Below are 19,210 nucleotides of genomic sequence, written 5' to 3'. Positions count from 1 at the left end.
GCATGTATGGGGGCTTTGTTATTAACATTAAAAGAAAATCCGCCTCCGGGCGTGAATCCACGCGTGATTACGCCATTCACGGGAAAAAATCCGCGTGGTTGCGTGGACGCGACTGCAAATCCGCATGCGGCGGGGCCGAATGCGGATTTTTTTTTTCAACCACGCGGATTTCCGAATTCGTGGATGAGGCACATCCGAGCATCACTATATCAGCATTCAGCAATATAAGCCAAGTGTCAGCAAGTAACAAGTACTGCTCAGCATTATGGGTAGCATAGCCCAGTGTCCAACAAACAGGTTGTGCACAAGGCTGCATCCACTGCTCCCCACAGCTATACTACAATTGTGCAATGTGGCTAGAATGATGATATTGTGATAAGAGAAGAAGTGGAAGCATAAGAAGCCTCTGGAATGTGTTTGAGAGATCTGAGAGCCTGGAGATCCTCTGCAACAATTACTTATTGTCAGAATAGTTCAGTTGTCTTCATCAGACTATTATAAAGACCCTGATGAGCACACTTACATTTAAGGAATGTTTGAAGCTATAAGAGGGGGCCTTCTCATAGCCCTCCCCGTTTTCTTCTCTCTTCTTGCAGAAGAGAACGGCCTTCTCATGTAGAAACAAGTGCCTCTGCATGGGTTTGAACCTTGCCAGGTCCTTCACTTTAGCATGACCCTTTTTATGTTCAGTCCAAACACTGAAAGAGCCTTGCATCAGAAGCTTTCCCAGGTCATTCAGGTTCCCCTGGAACAAAGATAAACAGCTTGTGGTTATTAAAATAACTAGTAATCCCTTTGCCTTAGGTGCACTTTTTGAGCTTTTTTATATTCTATTTTAAACTACAAGTGTAAATAAAAATTAAAGTAACAATCCCCTTAAAGCAGACCTGAACTCAGAACTTTCTCTTTGCTCGCCTAAAAGATAAGGAACAGGATAATAAACTTTGAAGAAAAATATTTCTTTGTTACAGCTGATACAAATCTTGCAATAATCCGTAGTGTGTCTAATCCTCTTTTCATGGAAGCAGACATAGGGTTAACATCCTGTGTTTACAAATTAGCTGCACTGCTGAGGCAGTCAGCTGACACAGCTGAGAGATAAAATTACAGTTGTGGTTTATCACATATGAGGGGGAACTAGACAGGCTAAACTCTCTAAATACATACAGGGCACATTTCTCTCGGTTTTCCTTCTGTCGTGTGGAAGAGTTCAGGTCCACTGTAAAGAAAACCTGTAACTAAAAAAAAGTTCCCCTGGCGGGTACTCACCTCGGGTGGGGAAAGCCTCCGGATTCTATTGAGGCTTCCCCCGTCCTCCTGTATCCCACGGCGGTCTAGCTGTGCAACCCCCTCCCCCCAAACAGCGGGGATGTAAATATTTACCTTCTCGGCTCCAGCGCAGACGCAGTAGCAGGTCTCCGCTCGGAGATGAGCAGGAAACAGCCGATCGCTGTTGGTCCGCTCTACTGCGCAGGTGCAAGTCTCCTACCCCTGCGCAGTAGAGCGGACCCGACAGAGATTGGCTATTTCCTCCTATCTCCGTGCTGAGAGCTGCAGCAGCGCCCCCGCTGGAGCCAGGGAAGGTAAATATATCAGCGCGTGTCAGGCTTGTCGAGCCAGGATTGCGGGACGCTTCAGGGGAGCCAGCGCTGGACTGCCTGCAGCTACAGGGGAGGGGGAATCCTCATTGGGACCCTGAGGCTTCCCCTCCCGAGGTGAGTACCCCTCCGGGGAACTTTTTTGTTACAGAGTCTCTTATTTATACAGGTGATTTAATCCACATACTCTGAAGCTATTTAAAATGTCAATGATACTGGATGCAAATGGCATTAGAAAATATTTGTTTTGGTATATTTATATCTTGGCAAGAGGAATACACCATACATAAAATTAAAAAAAAAAGTTACACAATTTCAGAAGAATTTAATGAAGAAATTCAATGAATGAATCAATTAATTAAGAATGCTGGAAAGATGAAATTGACAATACATTGCACTTTGAGTAGTAATAACTTGCCTCATAGCCAGTGATGGCAATCTGGTGCATGGAGTCATTGACGGCCTTCAGTATACCGAGAATAGATGCCAAGGCTTCCTGCAGATCTTCAGCTCCTTCACAATTCCTGCTGTACTTCAGCATTTCCTAAAATGAATGTAGTTATACAAACGCATTAGCAAATAATTCTGCATATACTGCTGCGTCACAGCCAAAAACACATTCTACATGAGGCCAGCCGGCAGAGATGGATTAAGAAGTAATGGGGCCCTCGACAAGGTAGTAGATTTGGGCCCCCCTTGTGGTCCTTTTGGTAAGCTGAACTGAAGAGAGGTCAGAGAAGGTGGCAGGGGGGCCCCTTGACACTCGCTAGGGCCCAAGCACCTGCTTAGGTATCCTGGTGGCTGATCCTGCTTTGCCTGCATTGTGTGTGTGTGTGTGTGTGTGTGTGTGTGTGTGTGTGTGTGTGTGTGTGTGTGTGTGTGTGTGTGTGTGTGTGTGTGTGTGTGTGTGTGTGTGTGTGTAACCAGCAATCATATCACAGGGTAAGCATGCCCATATATCAGCCTGCTTATAGCTTATGAGATACGGGGGGTAGTGGTGTGAAATGGAATCACTTAAATAACTTTTAAGATACAAAATAACTAATTTAGAAGAAAATGGAAATGGTCTATTGCTGGAAAACACTGTATATATACAAACTGGTGCTACTAAATCTATGGCCTTCTGTTCAGGAAAAAAAAAACAAAAAACAAAAAAACAAACACAAAAAACAACAACACATTCTATGAAAATCAGGCAACATTCTACATTACAAGCGGTTTATGGCTTCCCTGCCTAGTCAATGCACAGGCATAATTCAGTGAAGTGTACCTTCAGTAAAAGCTGGTACTTTGTTATCCTCTGCACGGGCTTCAGTAAGTAGGAATCCAGACTGAGTTTATGATCCAGCTTCCTCTGGCATTCCTGCAGCCACAAATATCCAGAACATCACAGAATTTTAGGCTGTGCCATCTATTTGAGTCTTATTCTTACAGTCATATTGTTATGCGCATACCTGGAAAAATGCTGCATCTGAGCACTGGCGCCACAGACTCTCTGACCTGGGCTTGTTCTGGCAGTACTTCTCATATATCTGGAAGTCCTCCATCTGCATTTGGGAAACATTTTATGAGTGGAAGAGTGAATTGTGTGAGTACATTTTCAGGTTTCTGCTCACACTGACCAGGAAACCTCTCCTTTGTAATGCCGATCTGCTTTCTTTCCATTAGTGTAAAGCATCCTTCTAATGATGACTTTCACTGTGTGCTAGGAAGACCGCAGACTGCATGATATTGCAGCACTCACATTAACTAGCACTGCAGTGTAAATGTGCTAGGGCTGCGCCTTAAAAATATTTCTGCTAATGGGGCTAATTAAGTATTTTATTTTAAAATTAATAGTGTCTGCATGGAAGAATAGCCACTCCTCGTCCCATAATTAAATATTACATACTTGCAGTATGACATACACTTGTCTTTATAATTAATTACTCCCTGTACTAGAAGTTAACAGCAGTGCTGCTCGGATACCACTTTTTACTATCTGGATCTAATTTGGATCCGGATACCCAGATATCCGATCCGGGTTGGATATCGGAGTTTAAAATTTTCCAATCCGGATCCGAATCGGATATCCGACCTCAGTATCCGGCCGGATTCGGATATCTAGATAGAAAACCGGAAGTGACCTGAAAATGGCTTAAAATGCTTCCAAAATTCTCTTTAAATGGCAAAACCCCACCCCTTTCAGAGCGCTCTTTCTCTCTCTCTCTCTCTGACTTTGCTCGGATAGTCTATTCAGATTTTAAAAAATATCCGAATTGCTATTCAAAGTTTGGATAGTGGAAAAAGTTTGGATTATCTGGGTAGTTCGGATGTCCGAAATCTTGCTGAGCACCACTGGTTAACAGTTATATTCACAAATAGCCACTTGGGCGCTCTCAGTACCTTAAGGGCCCGTTCTTAATTGGGATTGCAAAATGCTAGTGATTAGCGCTAGAGTTCTGTGCTGGTGATTTTACTGCGATTAATGCGGTAAAATCACTTTTACACTCTTGCGATTTTTGAGTGATTGTGATTAGCGCTTTTTAGCATTCTTATGTCTGTGTCTCTCTGTGTCCGTATGTGTATCTCTCCGTGTCTGTGTGTCAGGGAAAGAAGGGGAGAGATTGAGAGGAGGTAGAGGCAAAGGGGGAGGGGGGCAGGTGGCAAAGAGGGGGGAGAGGAGGCATAGAAGGGGTAGATGGAGAGGAGGTGGTGGCACAGGGAGAGAGAGGTAGGTAAAGAGAGTGCACAGGGGGAGAAATGGATGTAAAGAGTGCACAAAGGGGGAAAGGAGGAGGCAAAGAGGGGGTACAGGGGAAGAGGAGGAGGCAAAAAGTGGGACAGAGAGTAGAAGGCACAGAGGAAGCATAAAAGGAAATTAGGAGGTGCGGGGGTGGCTGGGGACAATGGGCCTTAAGCGGTGAAAAGTGTTAAAATTCAAATCTGGCCCTGCCTGTGATGGTATGCAAGAATTCACTAACTGAATCACAGCCATCAGCAATGTCGGCAATGTTTATCTACCAAACAACGGGCAAAATTGTGGCACACGTATAAACGACCGGCATATAAATACATATATAAAGACATAATACATATATTTACCACTACAGGATTGCATTTTCAACATTTTCTCTGAAATTTTTTGTAAACATCCCCTTAATGACAATTTTTTGAGGGACCACCTAGCTAATGCTGTGGCCATCAAAAGCTTAGGGAAATGCGTACACGTGTGCCTTTCCCTTGTTCCCGTCAAATGAGCTGTGTGCAACTGGAGTATCAGCCAGCCATGGCTCAAACAGTGGCATAGCTAGGGATCATGGGGCCCCATAGCAAAACTTTCATGGGGCCCTCAGATGTAGGCACTCTTAAGCAATGCCACCTACCCCTACCCTATGGATATGATTGAATTAGGCAATTTACATTCTCATCCAATCAACACTGCACATAGTTCCTGGGTACTGAGACAAAGTCAGTGGGTGGAGGAACACAAGAAAGTTAATGGTAAGTACCATCTGGCCCCCTAGCAGCTGCTATGGGTGCTATGGCTATTGCTATGTCCTTGGGCTCAAGAAGTGTGAGGTCTCGTGGGCTTCCACTACTACTCACTGATTGCTTAGACATGCAATACACTTCTTAGTTGAATGATTACAACGTGCAGTCATTCATCCTAGTAAATGTGGACCTTCATTGCTGCTGTTCCTTTAGAAAATGTTAAATTGGTAATAAATCAAGATCTGCCAACTCTCATACACAAGCTTTTGTAAATAATATGCTTACCCTTTCTAGAAAACATCTTCCGACGAGCTCTGGGCAAGCTTTATAGTCTTCCAGTTCTCTCAAAAATATCCTATAAAAACACAACGCAACAGGTTTATGTAACTGTTAAATGTGTTTAACAAGTCTGTATTAGTAAGGAGTATAGTAAATTTAGAAAGCCTATAAAGGGGTATAGCATCATTAAAAACACATGTGGTGGTCTAATATAGTTCTTGCTATTAGACACCAAATTAGGCTCCTCACTTTCCATCCCACACCACAGTGAACCATCTGCTTTCCATCTGCCCCACACTTCTAATCACAGCAATAGCAAGTGGGTAGTAGCTCTTGCAAATTAAAACAGTCCCCTAATCTTCATAGTTACATAGCTAATTGGGTTGAAAAAAAGAGACATCCATACATCAAGTTCAACCAATAAATAAGGTACAACACTAGCCGGCATCCTCACATATCCCTCTTTATACAGAAGAAGGCAAAAAAAGAAGGCATGATCCAATTAGCCTCCTATAGTACCTGTTACTGAAAGGGACAGGATGTGCTGGACATCTTGGAAATCCCCTCTGGATGAGCTTCACTGCTGTCACAGTTGTGGCAAGGAAAAAGGCACTTTGGAGGACAGCAGGGGAGCTGCCATAGGAGACCTTCCTAGGGAGGTGAGTAGTTGCTTCTTCTAATATGTGAGGTTTTTCTCCCAATGCTTGGTATTCCACATTACCAAAATCACTTATAGGTAACTTCAGTCAATCAGAGCTCAATTTATTTACATCATAGCCAACTGGAGGTGCCAAAGTTTTGATGTGATCTTCACTTTGCTATATGATGACTGGATTGGAAGACAATGGTACGAAGGCTGGGAAGGAGAATTATCAACTGGTATGGATGGATTTAATCGGCTATTACTACCCAGACACGAGATCAGTGTGAAAATATCCATGAAGTACAAGATGGCACCTCCTTCATTAGTGATAAAACTTGTATTGTAATGAGTCAAAATGCCCCTTAGGACCTCTTTTTCAAGGCGAAGCATTCTTGCCAAAATGTAGTGTGCTACCAACATAAGGTTCTAAGCATTCAGGAGCAAAGAACAGGGTTAATTCACCTTAACATACCGTCTCTATAGCCCTAATATCAGCCCTACGTGGTTTTGAAATGTTGGTATTTTGACTCCTCACAATGAAAGTTTTATAATTTACGAACGAGGTGCCCTCTTGTACTTCATGGACTTGGTCTAGGAGTGGTGTCATCCACTCATTGTTGCACTGGCACTCCACTTATATTACATGTTGGGCCTACTGTAAGCTGTGCATGTTAAACTTCATTTCGTTTAAGTGTGAAGGTATCTCACAAAACATAAACGTACTCTTTGGCTGGGGGGGAATATTTAGTCAAAGATCTTTCTAAAAGCCATATTTTTGTATCAAATACTTTTCTCACCCTCTTATTTTTGTATGCAATTTACCAGCTCCTATCCTGTTTTTTCATAGTGTAGCAAGGTGTTCTGACTTTGCTGGAACACAATACAGAAAAATATTCTGGTATTACTAGCTCTCAGACACCCACAGATACCAGATGAGGGAGGGGATCGCAAATGCCAATATACTGCAGAAAACAGCAGTAGGGAACAATGAAAATGGCAGCGCAGTATTTAACCCTGTTTTAATATTTGAATTTTAGATGGGCTTTAAACAAGTAACTCCTCTGGAAAAAAAGGCATGTTATCCATTTCTAATTATACTAAATAATTAACTGTTGTGGTTAAGATTGAAATTCTTTCCATACACAGTGCTGCACGACCAGGATATAAAAAAACATAAGGCAGAAAATGACCTGTGGTGAAAGTGGTAAATTTCTTCCATATTGCCAAACAGAACATCCTTTTTATTATGTAGCATTGGAGACAGCAAGTGCATCATTAAGGGGTTCTCCATTTCAGTAGCATAACCCTAAAGAAAAAAACAAAGACAATACATTTATATATACTCTTCTCCCTACAAAGTCCAAATGGGTCTAAAAACAGTTTGTATGGTGGAAAATAACGTCTTGTGATGATCTTCAAATGACCATAGTAGAATAATTGAATTTAGTTGATAATGTTCAATTGAGTTTAAGGTTAAAATCAACAGGTAGCTCCTAAATTTCTCAATCATACTGACCTTAGGTTGACCAGCAGAAATTAAGGCTGCTCTGTGAAGCATAGTTCGTATTCCCCAAATGTGGAACTTCAATCTTGCATGGCACAGGACCATTTTTGTCCTGATTGACCAGCTTTAAGCATGCTCAGTTTTATTATATGCCTAAACGGTACCTAAACTTTCTCAATGTGGCCAAGAAAATTGATCTCTCTCTAATCAGAATATGACCAGAGAGGGATCAAGCTGAATCTTTCCACATACCGCAAATAGATGTTGAATACATTTCAGATCGAAGCTTATAGCAGGGCAACACTATGGGCCGTTGCTATACCGAAGGCTTCCGATTGACTGACATCTCCTTTCTGGTACAATCAACCAATTCAACAGATTTCCGCAAAAAAAAACAAAATCAACCTACTGATTCACTAGACCGCATGTTTGGGTATAGATTTCTAGTAGATTCAATCAGTGGTTAACCTCCCTGGCGGTATAATTCCCGCAGCTGCGCGGCCGCGGGAGGGTTTTTTAAAATTTTTTTTTTTAGCATGTAGCTAGCCTAGCGCTAGCTACATGCTTCCCCCACTCCCTGCGGCGTCCACCCGTACACGCCAATCGCCGCCGGCGCATATGCCCATCCGGAAATCCCGTTCTGAACGGGAATTCCATGAGGGCTGCCCCCGTCGCCATGGCGACGCGCGATGATGTCACCGACGTCAGAGTCCCGATCCACCCCTCAGCACTGCCTGCCACTGATTGGCCAGGCAGCGCCTGGGTCTGGGGGGGCACCCTCCGATGCGGCGGGTAGCGGCGAATCGGCGCAGGGCGGCGGCGATCATGAGTAACACGCAGCTAGCAAAGTGCTAGATGCGTGTATAAAAAAATAAATATGCAGATCAGCCCAGCGGGGCCTGAGAAATCCTCCTGCGCGGCTTACCCCGTGTCCAGCACGGGGTTACCGCTAAGGAGGTTAAAGAGACACTGAAGCGAAACAAAAATTATAATATAATGAATTGGTTGTGTAGTACAGCTAAGAAATAAAGCATTAGGAGCAGAGATATAAGTCTAATATTTGTTTCCAGTACAGGAAGAGTTAAGAAAATCTAGTTATCTATGCAAATAGCCATTGAGCTCTGCCACTTTCAAAGTTGCAGAGAGCTCTGACTTCTGATTAGGTTATCTCAGCTGTATTGTGTTTTTCTTTTGCAGAGAACAGTTCAGGACAGGTCAAAAGTTCACTGCCTGTTCTGCAAAAACTTTTAGGGTCTGTAGAATTCTGAGTAATGTGTAAACTGCAAATATTAGAGAATGATGCAATGTTATAAAAAAAAGCTGTATAACTGAAAATAAAAATATGAGAATATTTTTTTGCTACTAATGTTCTAGTAATTACCCCTACTACACAACCAATTCATTATATCATAATTTTGTTTCCGCTTCAGTGTCTCTTTAAACCTATCAGGGAAAACAAATGATAAGTGTATGGGTACCTTTAGTTTAAAATAGTGTATTATCATTATCACTGTCTACAGTTTTCTTGTAGATGACACTCAAGTTACTAGGTAATTATCCACCCCTCAAGTACTCCAGCCCATGTCTTGGTAAGGAAAAACACACAAAACTGGAATAATATGAATGTGTACTTATTTCATATAGTAACACAAAGAAAAGTGAGATATACTATATTAAACAGCAGGATTTGGTTCCATACCTCAAGTACGGACAAAAGTTCCTCCACATAAACCCTTTCTGTCTCGATGAGCTCATTCATTACATGCCTGGGAACAAAACAATCAAAAATTTAAAAACATTATTACAGAGCCATATAAACTAAAACGTACTGCATTTGTTAAGGGGGAGGTAAAAGGCAGCTGCACTATTGGCCTCACTTGATATGAAGGAGAGGGTGAATGGGAGTAGCTCATTATGGTGATGAAATGGGGACCACACTTGCTATGGTCTTGTTATACTGGGGGGAGCAGTACGGGGGAGAAAGGGGGTTAAGGTGGCCACATTTGTTGTCGGAGAAAATGCTGGAAAAACCTGTTGTAGGGCAAAAGGGAGATTAAATTGAACCCTGAAAAGACAGGTAAGCATACAGTCTTTCATAGTCTTTCTTCCGAGATACAGTATGTTCCCTTCTGCATCAGATGTCAAGGCTCACTCCCTCATCCACTAGCACATCCGTCTCCTCACCTAGTGCCTCTGTCCCACTACCCTTTAGATTGTAAGCTTGCAAAGGTAGGGTCCTCCTTCTAGTGTTTCTCCTCATTTCTGCTTTACTTACTCTATTAAATAAATGCCTATACAGCTGGATGTTTGTACATCTCTCCTACAAACTATTTATAAACTCTGGTGGTTGTTTGATTGGAATGTGTGCGAATTATGTAAGAACTATGTATGAATCAATGGTTCCCACTATTGTCTGTTCTGTACGTTGTACAACACCATGGAAAATGGTGTAATATCAATAAAAATTAATAATAAGCCCTCTGAGGGACAGTTAGAGGTGTGAGTTGTAAAATGTTGTGTAATTTTGGTCAGCACTACATTAAAAAAAAATAAAATGGCAAACTGTATTCTGAGTAGCTACAGTACATGCTGCAGTTATTGAACTTGCTACACAAGTAACTAATTATGATAAAAAAGGTTAGTATTAAATGAAGTTGACTTTTGGGGGGGGGGGGGGGGGAATTTGCCTTTGCTCTTATATGAGCTTTTTGTAAAGTTGCATTCTTCAAGTACCTGCTTTGAGGTCAGTAAAGTTAAACATTTAATTGCTTTTCCACTACATTTTGAGACAGGATATTATGCTTTCTGTAACAGACTCCTGATAATCCAATCAAAATGATTACTGGTTGAACAAGGATAATTCATTGCTAATGATCTTGATCATTTTGATCTTTCTAGGACCATATCTGAGAATTACCTCCTTAATACAGCCAAATTTTCTTCATCCTCCATAACGGAACTCCTGCACTGACCATCCACCTCACTCTACAAGAGAAAGACATGTTCACATATTGGAAATCAGTGTAATTACAGCAAGAAACCCAGAAAGAAAATAATCCTACGTACCTTTGTTTTGCGATAGTTCATCCGTCTTTGAAGAACAATTTCAGGACTACTTCGGTGCTCTGAAGCCCTCTGGAGACCTAAACATTGGCAGAAATCTGCTGTGAGAGATTTCTAGATTGACCTATTGCTGCGACTATACATACTATATGTAAATATTTTTGTCTTAAACAAAAAGCCCCTTTGCCCTGCAACACAGATGTGCTCAGCTCGACAACAGTTTCCTGTTCAAGAGCCATTTGAGGCATTTTTACACTATTAAATAACCTTAAAGTGTACCAGAGAGGACAGATTTTAAAGATTTGTTACTTACCCGGGGCTCCCTCCAGCCCCATAAGCACAGATGCATCCCTCGCCGTCCTCCCGAGTGCTTCCGTTAAGCCACGATCAGCTCCAGTATTCAGCTTGGTGACGTCAGCAGGGGGCCTTCTGCGCATGCGTGGACCTTCTGCGTAAGTGCAGAAGACCCTGGCTGACATCACTGAGTCAGACTGGGCTCGACTGAGCCGAAAACCGGGAGCTGATCACGGCAGGAGGATGGCGAGGGATGCATCCATACTTATGAGGCTAGAGGAAGCCCCGGGTAAGTAAAAATCTTTAAAAGTGATTTTCTCTGGGTCACTTTAACTAATTTGCATGCATTCTTCAGGCAGTTATTATAGTGGCATGAATATGGATGCGCTAAATACAGTATTGTTGGCCAGCAAACCATTGCCTCGCTGAGAGGTAGATATTACATTGAGGTACATATAAAATTAGTAATAGTATGGCAATAGCGGGAGTTGACGCAAACTGTGGTCGAGTGGTGTAAATGTTATGCATTTGGGCCCCATTAGTTCTGGTTACACCCCTGAAGTTACTATTTTACCTGGAGAGGAAGTAGGGGATTTGGAAAAGGCTTCTGGTCTGGGAGCTACAGGCTGCACCGGGCGGGTCTGCTTAGCTGCCAATTTTCTAAGGCTTCCTTTCCTCTTCTCAAACATCTCTTGCATACTCTGCTGCTTCTGAAACACTTTGTGGACATGCTCCTGGGGGTCAAAATGTGATTTTTATTAAATCTGCTCTTCAATTGCACTCATTACTATCAGAAAAAAATACACAGTGTTCTAGGCTTGCTACCTGCAGCTCTTCTGTGAGTATCAATTCAAACAATGTCAGCACACTATTCAGGTCTTTAATGGAGTTCTCCGAGCCACTTTCAAGGAACCTTTCTATTTCTATCAGCGCTGATTCTGCCCCATCCTGAGACTGGAACTTATCCACTGGTTGAGAAGCCAGTAAAAAAATACCTTCATCGCACCATTCCATTGTCTGAAAAATATACAAAGGTAAGCAGATGATTAGAAAAACACCACAATATACCGGAATTTATCTTTCCTAAGCAGTTGGTCCAAGAGCACTACTTTAGAATTACTACTACCTTCTAACGGTAAGATCATTCTTCATCTGACCTCATTGTTGAAGACCCAGCAAGTACTCAATTAACCACTTGAGGACCTCAGTGTTAAACCCCCCTAAAGACCAGGCCATTTTGCATTAAATTGGCCACTGCGGCTTTAAGGCCAAGCTGCAGGGCCACTCGACAGAGCACACAAGTGATTCCCCCTCCCCTTTTCTCCCCACCAACAGAGCTCTCTGTTGGTGGGATATGATTGCGCCCCCCCCCCCCCCCCCCCATTGTTTATTTGTTTGTGTGTTTTTTTTAAAATAAAAATAAGTGGGTGCTTTTTTTTTTTTAATACTGTAACCCCCCATCCCTCCCTCCCCCCACCAGCCAATCCCTGTGATCAGCTGTCATAGGCTTCTGCCTATGACAGCCGATAACCTCTGTGTCTCAGGAGGGAAACAGCCGTGTCCCATGGCGGTCCCCAGTACAGCGCTGCTGCAGATCGCAGCGCTTTACGTGTAATTTGACAGCGGTTACGCAGCTCGGAGACTGAAGGCGGAGCTCCGCTCCGCCCACCAAGCAGGAGATGCTGCAATCTCCTGCAAAACAGAGCCCCAGTACTTTACGCCAATTGACGTTAGGCGGTCCGGGGGCTGCCGCCGCCACGCCCATCGGCGTGACACGGTCGGCTAATAGTTAAATAAAGATCATGGGCCCAATTAAATTACAACATTAGTTATTAAGAGCTAGAGATTACTTAACTTATGCAAATAACAGTTTGCACAATTCTGTTACGACAATGTTGCCAGGCAAATATTACGGTAGCTCACCCAACCATGCGAGAAGGAATTTTCTTGAAAGTATTTATGATCCTGATGTTTTTTTCTCATGTCTCAATTAGAGATTTGAGAAGGTGGATGCATGTTATGTATATCAAACGATTCCAACTGAACTCAACCCTTTTTAGGAGTATTTCCAAATTTATTTTTAATCAGAATTAGTACATGCAGTTATATAACAAAACCACCTGGTTTTGATGCTATGTAACTGCATGAACTCCTTGCTATGTAATCACATACTAATTAAAAGGGGCAAGCCCTTCACCAACCTTATTAGGGTTCAACTAGAAACCTTCCCCAGGAAGGATTCTGATTGGTCGAGATCACTAGACCCATGAGGAGCCAAAGTGAAAGATTTAAAGATGCCTTTGCCAGATACAGATCATTGGGAGGATCTTCAACAAGATTTTAAGAATTAAGGGTTTGGAAAAGGTGGGCGGGGGTTCTCTGCCCCCCTCCTGCAAAGCCTCCCCTCCCCCATGTCATTAGCCATGCAGTTTGGTATTATTTAAGAACTGAACCTCCAAATTATAAGAATCTGGGGTGGCGAAAGCGTGCCAACAATTTCAAAAATATATTGAACATGTAAGCGATAATAAATAAGCAATAAGTGATGTTCGGTGTTAACGACAGCTCAGCAAATACAGCATGAAAGGCTGAGCAATTTGGTTGATAAAACCAAATGATCATTTGAGTACTACCAGGCAAATTGGAATGCACACAGGCATTATAAGCATTAATCTAACAATTGAATTGTCCGGTAAACTGTGTGTATTACAAAGCAACAAACTCTCAGGCTGTGAGTCTTTCATCAACTTGTATGGTAATTGCATCAGGTTCATGCCTTGTAAACTACTCAAACTAGCATATGGCAAAATTATTTAAAAAAAGTAACTACAGTATAGGGGATGATATTTATCAAAAGTGTCACATACAGCTGAGTGAAGGAAATTAGGTTAATTAGTTCTAAAGTGATATTATGAATTCTTATACCTATGCATGACCTGTCATGATTCAGGTCCCTCCACATAGTCTAACTCTATCCCTACATCTAACCCTAATCTTCCTTCTCATGTATAACCTGAGGATCCAAATCCTGATTAATTTTCGGACACAGGGCATAATACAATGGAACAACTATGGGGCGGGGCTGCTGAGTGGTGAGTGGAGAAGGAAGAGGCAGTGGACGGTGAGTCGATTTCCAAAACACGTTTTATTTGCAAAACCCAAAACACTACTGAAGACCACACTTCAGCACCATTTCAGTACCAAGCCAGCAGACAGAGTCAGGGGGAGTTCAATTACTTGCGCTTCATGGTTCATTTCACTACGATGCTTCCTTGTTCTGGGTATGGAAGTAGGAAGTATCAGAGTCTAGTGACTTGTGTCGTGAAGCGCAAGGACTTAACTCCCCCTGACCCTGTCCACTTGCTTGGTACTGAAATGATGCTGTAGTGTGGTCTTCTTCGGCAGTATTCGGGTGTTCTGAAATCACTATGCTGAATTCGAACATTACCAATAACCCAAACCTAACCCCTAAAATGAGCTGCACCCGAGCACTAACCTCCGTAACTGCAACATTGTATACCTCTTCCAATTCTATATACTGTATTAGCTATGCTTACCTAGGTGAACAGTGGAGGAAAACTCTACTTTGCATGTCTGCTATTGCTAAGCTACTGCAGCAAAAAGTGAGAACTCAGCAAAAACCCCAGAGCAGATGATTTATACTTGTTCAGTGCTCCACTGTGAAACAAATCAGCTTGAAACATGTCCTCCAGTAATCGCAACACACCCTTTTAACAAGTGTGTATTTTTTAGACATCTTTCATGGTCTGTGTACCAGCCCAAACTGCTTTGTGTAATATTAGTACAACATTTCATGCAATGCAATAATATGATAAAATATACAGAAAATGACGCACACAAGAGGTTGTTGCCATTCACACACAACTCTTACCAAAATATAATCATTACTTACTGCACATATATAGTTATAGTATTAGTTATAGCCAATATCACCAACCTTCTCCAGGCGTCGATGGAGTTCTAAAGACCTGTGTAGATGCTCCCTCCTCTCTTGGATCTGACTGCTTATGATGCCACATAGCTGATGGAACTCATTGCATTTTGGAAGAATGGAGTCCACTGCATAGTGATTACTTAGGATAAGATGATCGCCTTCTCTTGCTAAAGCTTGTGCAGACTGTATCACTTCCTACAGAGGGGAATATTGGCTTTTAAGGTTTTCAGAAGCAACCGATATGAAGAAATTTAAGACAAGCACTGCAACATTTTATTGTTCCAAATTAAAATCTATAGGAGTGAAGTACAGAAGAACAGGGTGAAAGGACGCACTGACCTGAGATTTTTCTTCAAAGGTGCAGAGATCCTTCAGGATGTGCTCCACGTGTGAGCAGCTGTTCCCCACATCTCTGAATGAGGCCGACCTCTCGGAGATGCTGTCAAGTGCAGCTTTGATCTAAATCGGTAAAAATGCATTTCAGTTATAGATGCTCCACTGTTAATTGTTCATATACTTCTAACTTCAGCACATTTGCTAAAATATCTAAAAATGGCACCATAAAGAATGATACAATATACAGTGGGTTGCAAAAGTATTCAGCCCCCTTGAAGTTTTCCACATTTTGTCATAATACTGCCACAAACATGAATCAATTTTATTGGAATTCCTCATGAAAGACCAACACAAAGTGGTGTACACGTGAGAAGTGGAACAAAAATCATACATAATTCCAAACATTTTTTACAAATAAATAACTGCAAAGTTATTGCATGGCGTATAAATCTGTGCACAAAACCTGCCCTACCTACATCTCTGAGTTTGTTCACAGGTATACACCAGGTCGCCCCCTCCGTTCCTCCAACGACCTTCGCCTCATCACCCCTCGCATTTCACATTCCCATGCCCGCCTGCAGGATTTCTCAAGAGCTGCCCCCAGCCTCTGGAATGCCCTTCCACCACCCATCAGACTTGCTCCCTCTTTCAACACATTCAAGCAAGCCCTTAAAACCCACCTCTTTATGATGGCCTACCCACCTCCTACCACACAGTAACTCTCTAAGGAATATTTAACAGCCCCACCTAGTGTTTCCACCCCTCCCTTTAGATTGTAAGCCTCTGGCAGGGTCCTCCACTCCCTAGTGTAATTTACAGTATCATGTGCTCCTGTCCTATGACAGTCTGTACTTGTATTACTGGGCCTACCTAACCAGCCCATATTGCATGATCATGTATTTTGTACAATTTGCCTGTATAGCTTTGTTCTATGTGTATAACCATATGTCGGTCATCCTTGTATCATTGTATATATTTATTGTCCAGCGCTGCGTAATATGTTGGCGCTTTATAAATACAATAAATAATAATAATAAAAAGTGGTGTGTGCATAATTATTCGGCCCCCTTTGATCTGAGTGCAGTCAGTTGCCTACAGACATTGCCTGATAAGTGCTAATGACTAAATAGAGTGCACCGGTGTGTAATCTAATGTCAGTACAAATACAGCTGCTCTGTGAGGGCCTCAGAGGTTGTCTAAGAGAATATTGGGAGCAAAAACCCCGTGAAGTCCAAAGAACACACAAGACAGGTCAGGGATCAAGTTATTGAGAAATTTAAAGCAGGCTTAGGCTACAAAAAGATTGAACATCCCACGGAGCCTTGAACATCCCACGGAGCACTGTTCAAGCGATCATTCAGAAATGGAAGGAGTATGGCACAGCTGTAAACCTACCAAGACAAGGCCATTAACCTAAACTCACAGGCCGAACAAGGAGAGCGCTGATCAGAAATACAGTCAAGAGGCTGATGGTGACTCTGGATAAGCTGCAAAGATCTACAGCTCAGGTGGGAGACTCTGTCCATAGGACAACTATTAGTCATGCACTGTACAATGTTGGCCTTTATGGAAGAGTGGCAAGAAGAAAGGCATTGTTAACAGAAAGCATAAGAAGTCTCGTTTGCAGTTTGCCACAAGCCATGTGGGGGACAAAGCAACCATGTGGAAGAAGGTGCTCTGGTCAGATGAGACCAAAAGGGAACTTTTTGGCCAAAATGCAAAACTCTATGTGTGGCGGAAAACTAACACTGCACATCACTCTGAACACACCATCCAGACTGTCAAATATGGTGGTGGCAGCATCATGCTTGGGGGTGCATCTCTTCAGCAGGGACAGGGAAGCTGGTCAGAGTTGATGGGAAGATGGATGGAGCCAAATACAGGGCAAACTTGGAAGAAAACCTCTTGGAGACTGCAAAAGACTTGAGACTGGGGTGGAGGTTCACCTTCCAGCAGGACAATGACCCTAAACATAAAGCCAGGGCAGCAATGGAATGGTTTAAAACAAAACATATCTATGTGTTAGAATGGCCCAGTCAAAGTCCAGATCTAAATCCAATTGAGAATCTGTGGCAAGATCTAAAAAACTGCTGTTCACAAACGCTGTCCATCTAATCTGACTGAGCTGGAGCTGTTTTGCAAAGAATGGGCAAGGATTTCAGTCTCTAGATGTGCAAAGCTGGTAGAGACATACCCTAAAAGACTGGCAGCTGTAATTGCAGCAAAAGGTGGTTCTACAAAGTATTGACTCAAGGGGGCCGAATAATTATGCACACCCCACTTTGCAGTTACCTATCTGTAAAAAAATGTTTGGAATCATGTATGATTTTCGTTCTACTTCTCACGTGTACAACACTTTGTATTGGTCTTTCACGTGGAATGCCAATAAAATTGATGCATGTTTGTGGCAGTAATGTGACAAAATGTGGAAAACTTCAAGGGGGCCGAATACTTTTGCAACCCACTGTACTTGCATCACATTTATTTTAAGTGGGATTACATTCAAATTTCATCTATGTTCTAAAGCATTCAACAGATCATAAAATTAACAGCTGAAACAATAGGATTGTGACTAATTTATAAACTTGCAGATGCTGGCCAGCATTATCAGATTGCGCTGGAAGTGTAATTAACTGTGTAAACATGGTGGAAAATATTCTGCTGTATCCAGTTGGAAAGCAGATAATGTTCTCTCCTTTGTTTGTCCAGCAATTGGCAATGATATCAGTTAGCTTCAGTGAGGTGTAAATATGCATTCAAATGACATCGGACCAGTCTTATAGTGTTTTGTATTAGTATTTTTACTGTATTTAATGGTTAAAGCAAAAATGACCTGACCGAATTTCCGCATTGGCGATTGGGGAAGGGAAGCAAGGCTTCCCCAAACCAATCACAGTGCCTGTAATGAATGGACATGACCCTGATCTCTATCCTCTGTGCCTTCTCTATGCCCCCCAATGTGTCATCTCTGTCCCCCGTGCCCTCCGTGTACTGCAGCAAAGTGTAATTTTATCAGTGTAAAAAACATTTTTTCTTTGAATTTTTGAAAATGGATTTTCTCAAAAACTACAAGTAGAGATGGCCTGAACCTCCGATTTTCGGTTCACGCAATAGACTTCAATGGGGAGACGAACTTTGAAAACTAGAAACATTTATGCTGGCCACAAAAGTGATGGAAAAGATGTTTCAAGGGGTCTAACACCTGGAGGGGGGCATGGCAGAGTGGGATAGACACCAAAAGTCCCGGGGAAAAATCTGGATTGGACGCAAAGCAGCGTTTTAAGGGCAGAAATCACATTGAATGCTAAATTGCAGGCCTAAAGTGCTTTAAAACATCTTGCATGTGTATACATCAATCAGGGAGTGTAATTAGAGTACTGCTTCACACTGACACACCAAACTCACTGTGTAATGCACCACAAACAGCTGGCTGTGTAGTGATGGCCGTGCTGGACTGGTGCGCACCATGGCGAGAGTGCAGGCCGTGGCGGTTTTCAAGCCCATATGGTCGCCGGGCTGTGGTAGCTCAATGATAGAACAACATTGACCGTCCAGCTGATCAAATTTAGTCTGTCCACAATGAAGCAACGACCTTATTATCTTGGGTGTGCCACCTCCCCCGAGACACTCATATAGCCGGCGGTCATTGCTTCATTGTGATACGCAAGCCCCTTCACAGCGGCAAGGTAATGATCACGAAGGGGAATTGGCACATGTACATGCCTTTTGTTTTGTTGTTGCAGCTGCAGTGCAGCCAGAAAAATTAGGCAGGCAGGTACACGCACCAGAAAAACTAGTATAGTGGCAAAATTCAGAAATCCACCTGGAGTCCTGGACCCTGTTGGTGGTGGCGGATAAGGCAGTCAAGTGTGCCTGCGGGCAGAGGTGCTGTGTTGGGAGCGACTTCTCTTCTCATTGACAATGCCTCCAGCTGTGCTTAAGGTCCTTTCTGATAGGACGCTTGAGGCAGGGCAAGACAGAAGTTGGATGGCAAATTGAAACAGCTCTGGCTACAGGTCAAGCCTGCGCACCCAGTAGTCCAAGGGTTCATTGCTGCTCACAAT

The 19,210-nt window shown here is 42.7% G+C and overlaps 1 protein-coding gene across 12 annotated transcripts in view; it reads right to left on the bottom strand.

Moving 5' to 3' along the window:
- MCF2L (MCF.2 cell line derived transforming sequence like) overlaps positions 1 to 19,210 on the bottom strand; it is a 240,237-nt gene that overhangs the window by 43,144 nt on the left and 177,883 nt on the right. For all 12 annotated transcript variants that reach the window (XM_068268077.1, XM_068268074.1, XM_068268068.1 and 9 more), the window contains 13 exons: positions 15,150 to 15,269; positions 14,814 to 15,005; positions 11,681 to 11,872; positions 11,430 to 11,589; positions 10,565 to 10,641; positions 10,416 to 10,483; positions 9,198 to 9,264; positions 7,185 to 7,300; positions 5,358 to 5,427; positions 3,053 to 3,145; positions 2,869 to 2,961; positions 2,017 to 2,142; positions 524 to 745 (listed from right to left, as the gene is read on the bottom strand). In XM_068268077.1, coding sequence (XP_068124178.1) covers positions 524 to 745; positions 2,017 to 2,142; positions 2,869 to 2,961; positions 3,053 to 3,145; positions 5,358 to 5,427; positions 7,185 to 7,300; positions 9,198 to 9,264; positions 10,416 to 10,483; positions 10,565 to 10,641; positions 11,430 to 11,589; positions 11,681 to 11,872; positions 14,814 to 15,005; positions 15,150 to 15,269 — 1,596 coding nt within the window. The remainder of the gene's footprint in view (positions 1 to 523; positions 746 to 2,016; positions 2,143 to 2,868; positions 2,962 to 3,052; positions 3,146 to 5,357; positions 5,428 to 7,184; positions 7,301 to 9,197; positions 9,265 to 10,415; positions 10,484 to 10,564; positions 10,642 to 11,429; positions 11,590 to 11,680; positions 11,873 to 14,813; positions 15,006 to 15,149; positions 15,270 to 19,210) is intronic.

The sequence above is a fragment of the Hyperolius riggenbachi genome, chromosome 2, assembly GCF_040937935.1.
Source record: "Hyperolius riggenbachi isolate aHypRig1 chromosome 2, aHypRig1.pri, whole genome shotgun sequence".
Classification (NCBI taxonomy): domain Eukaryota; kingdom Metazoa; phylum Chordata; class Amphibia; order Anura; family Hyperoliidae; genus Hyperolius; species Hyperolius riggenbachi.
The sequence above is the reverse complement of the archived record's forward strand: the minus strand, read 5'-3'. Positions and strand labels throughout refer to the sequence as shown.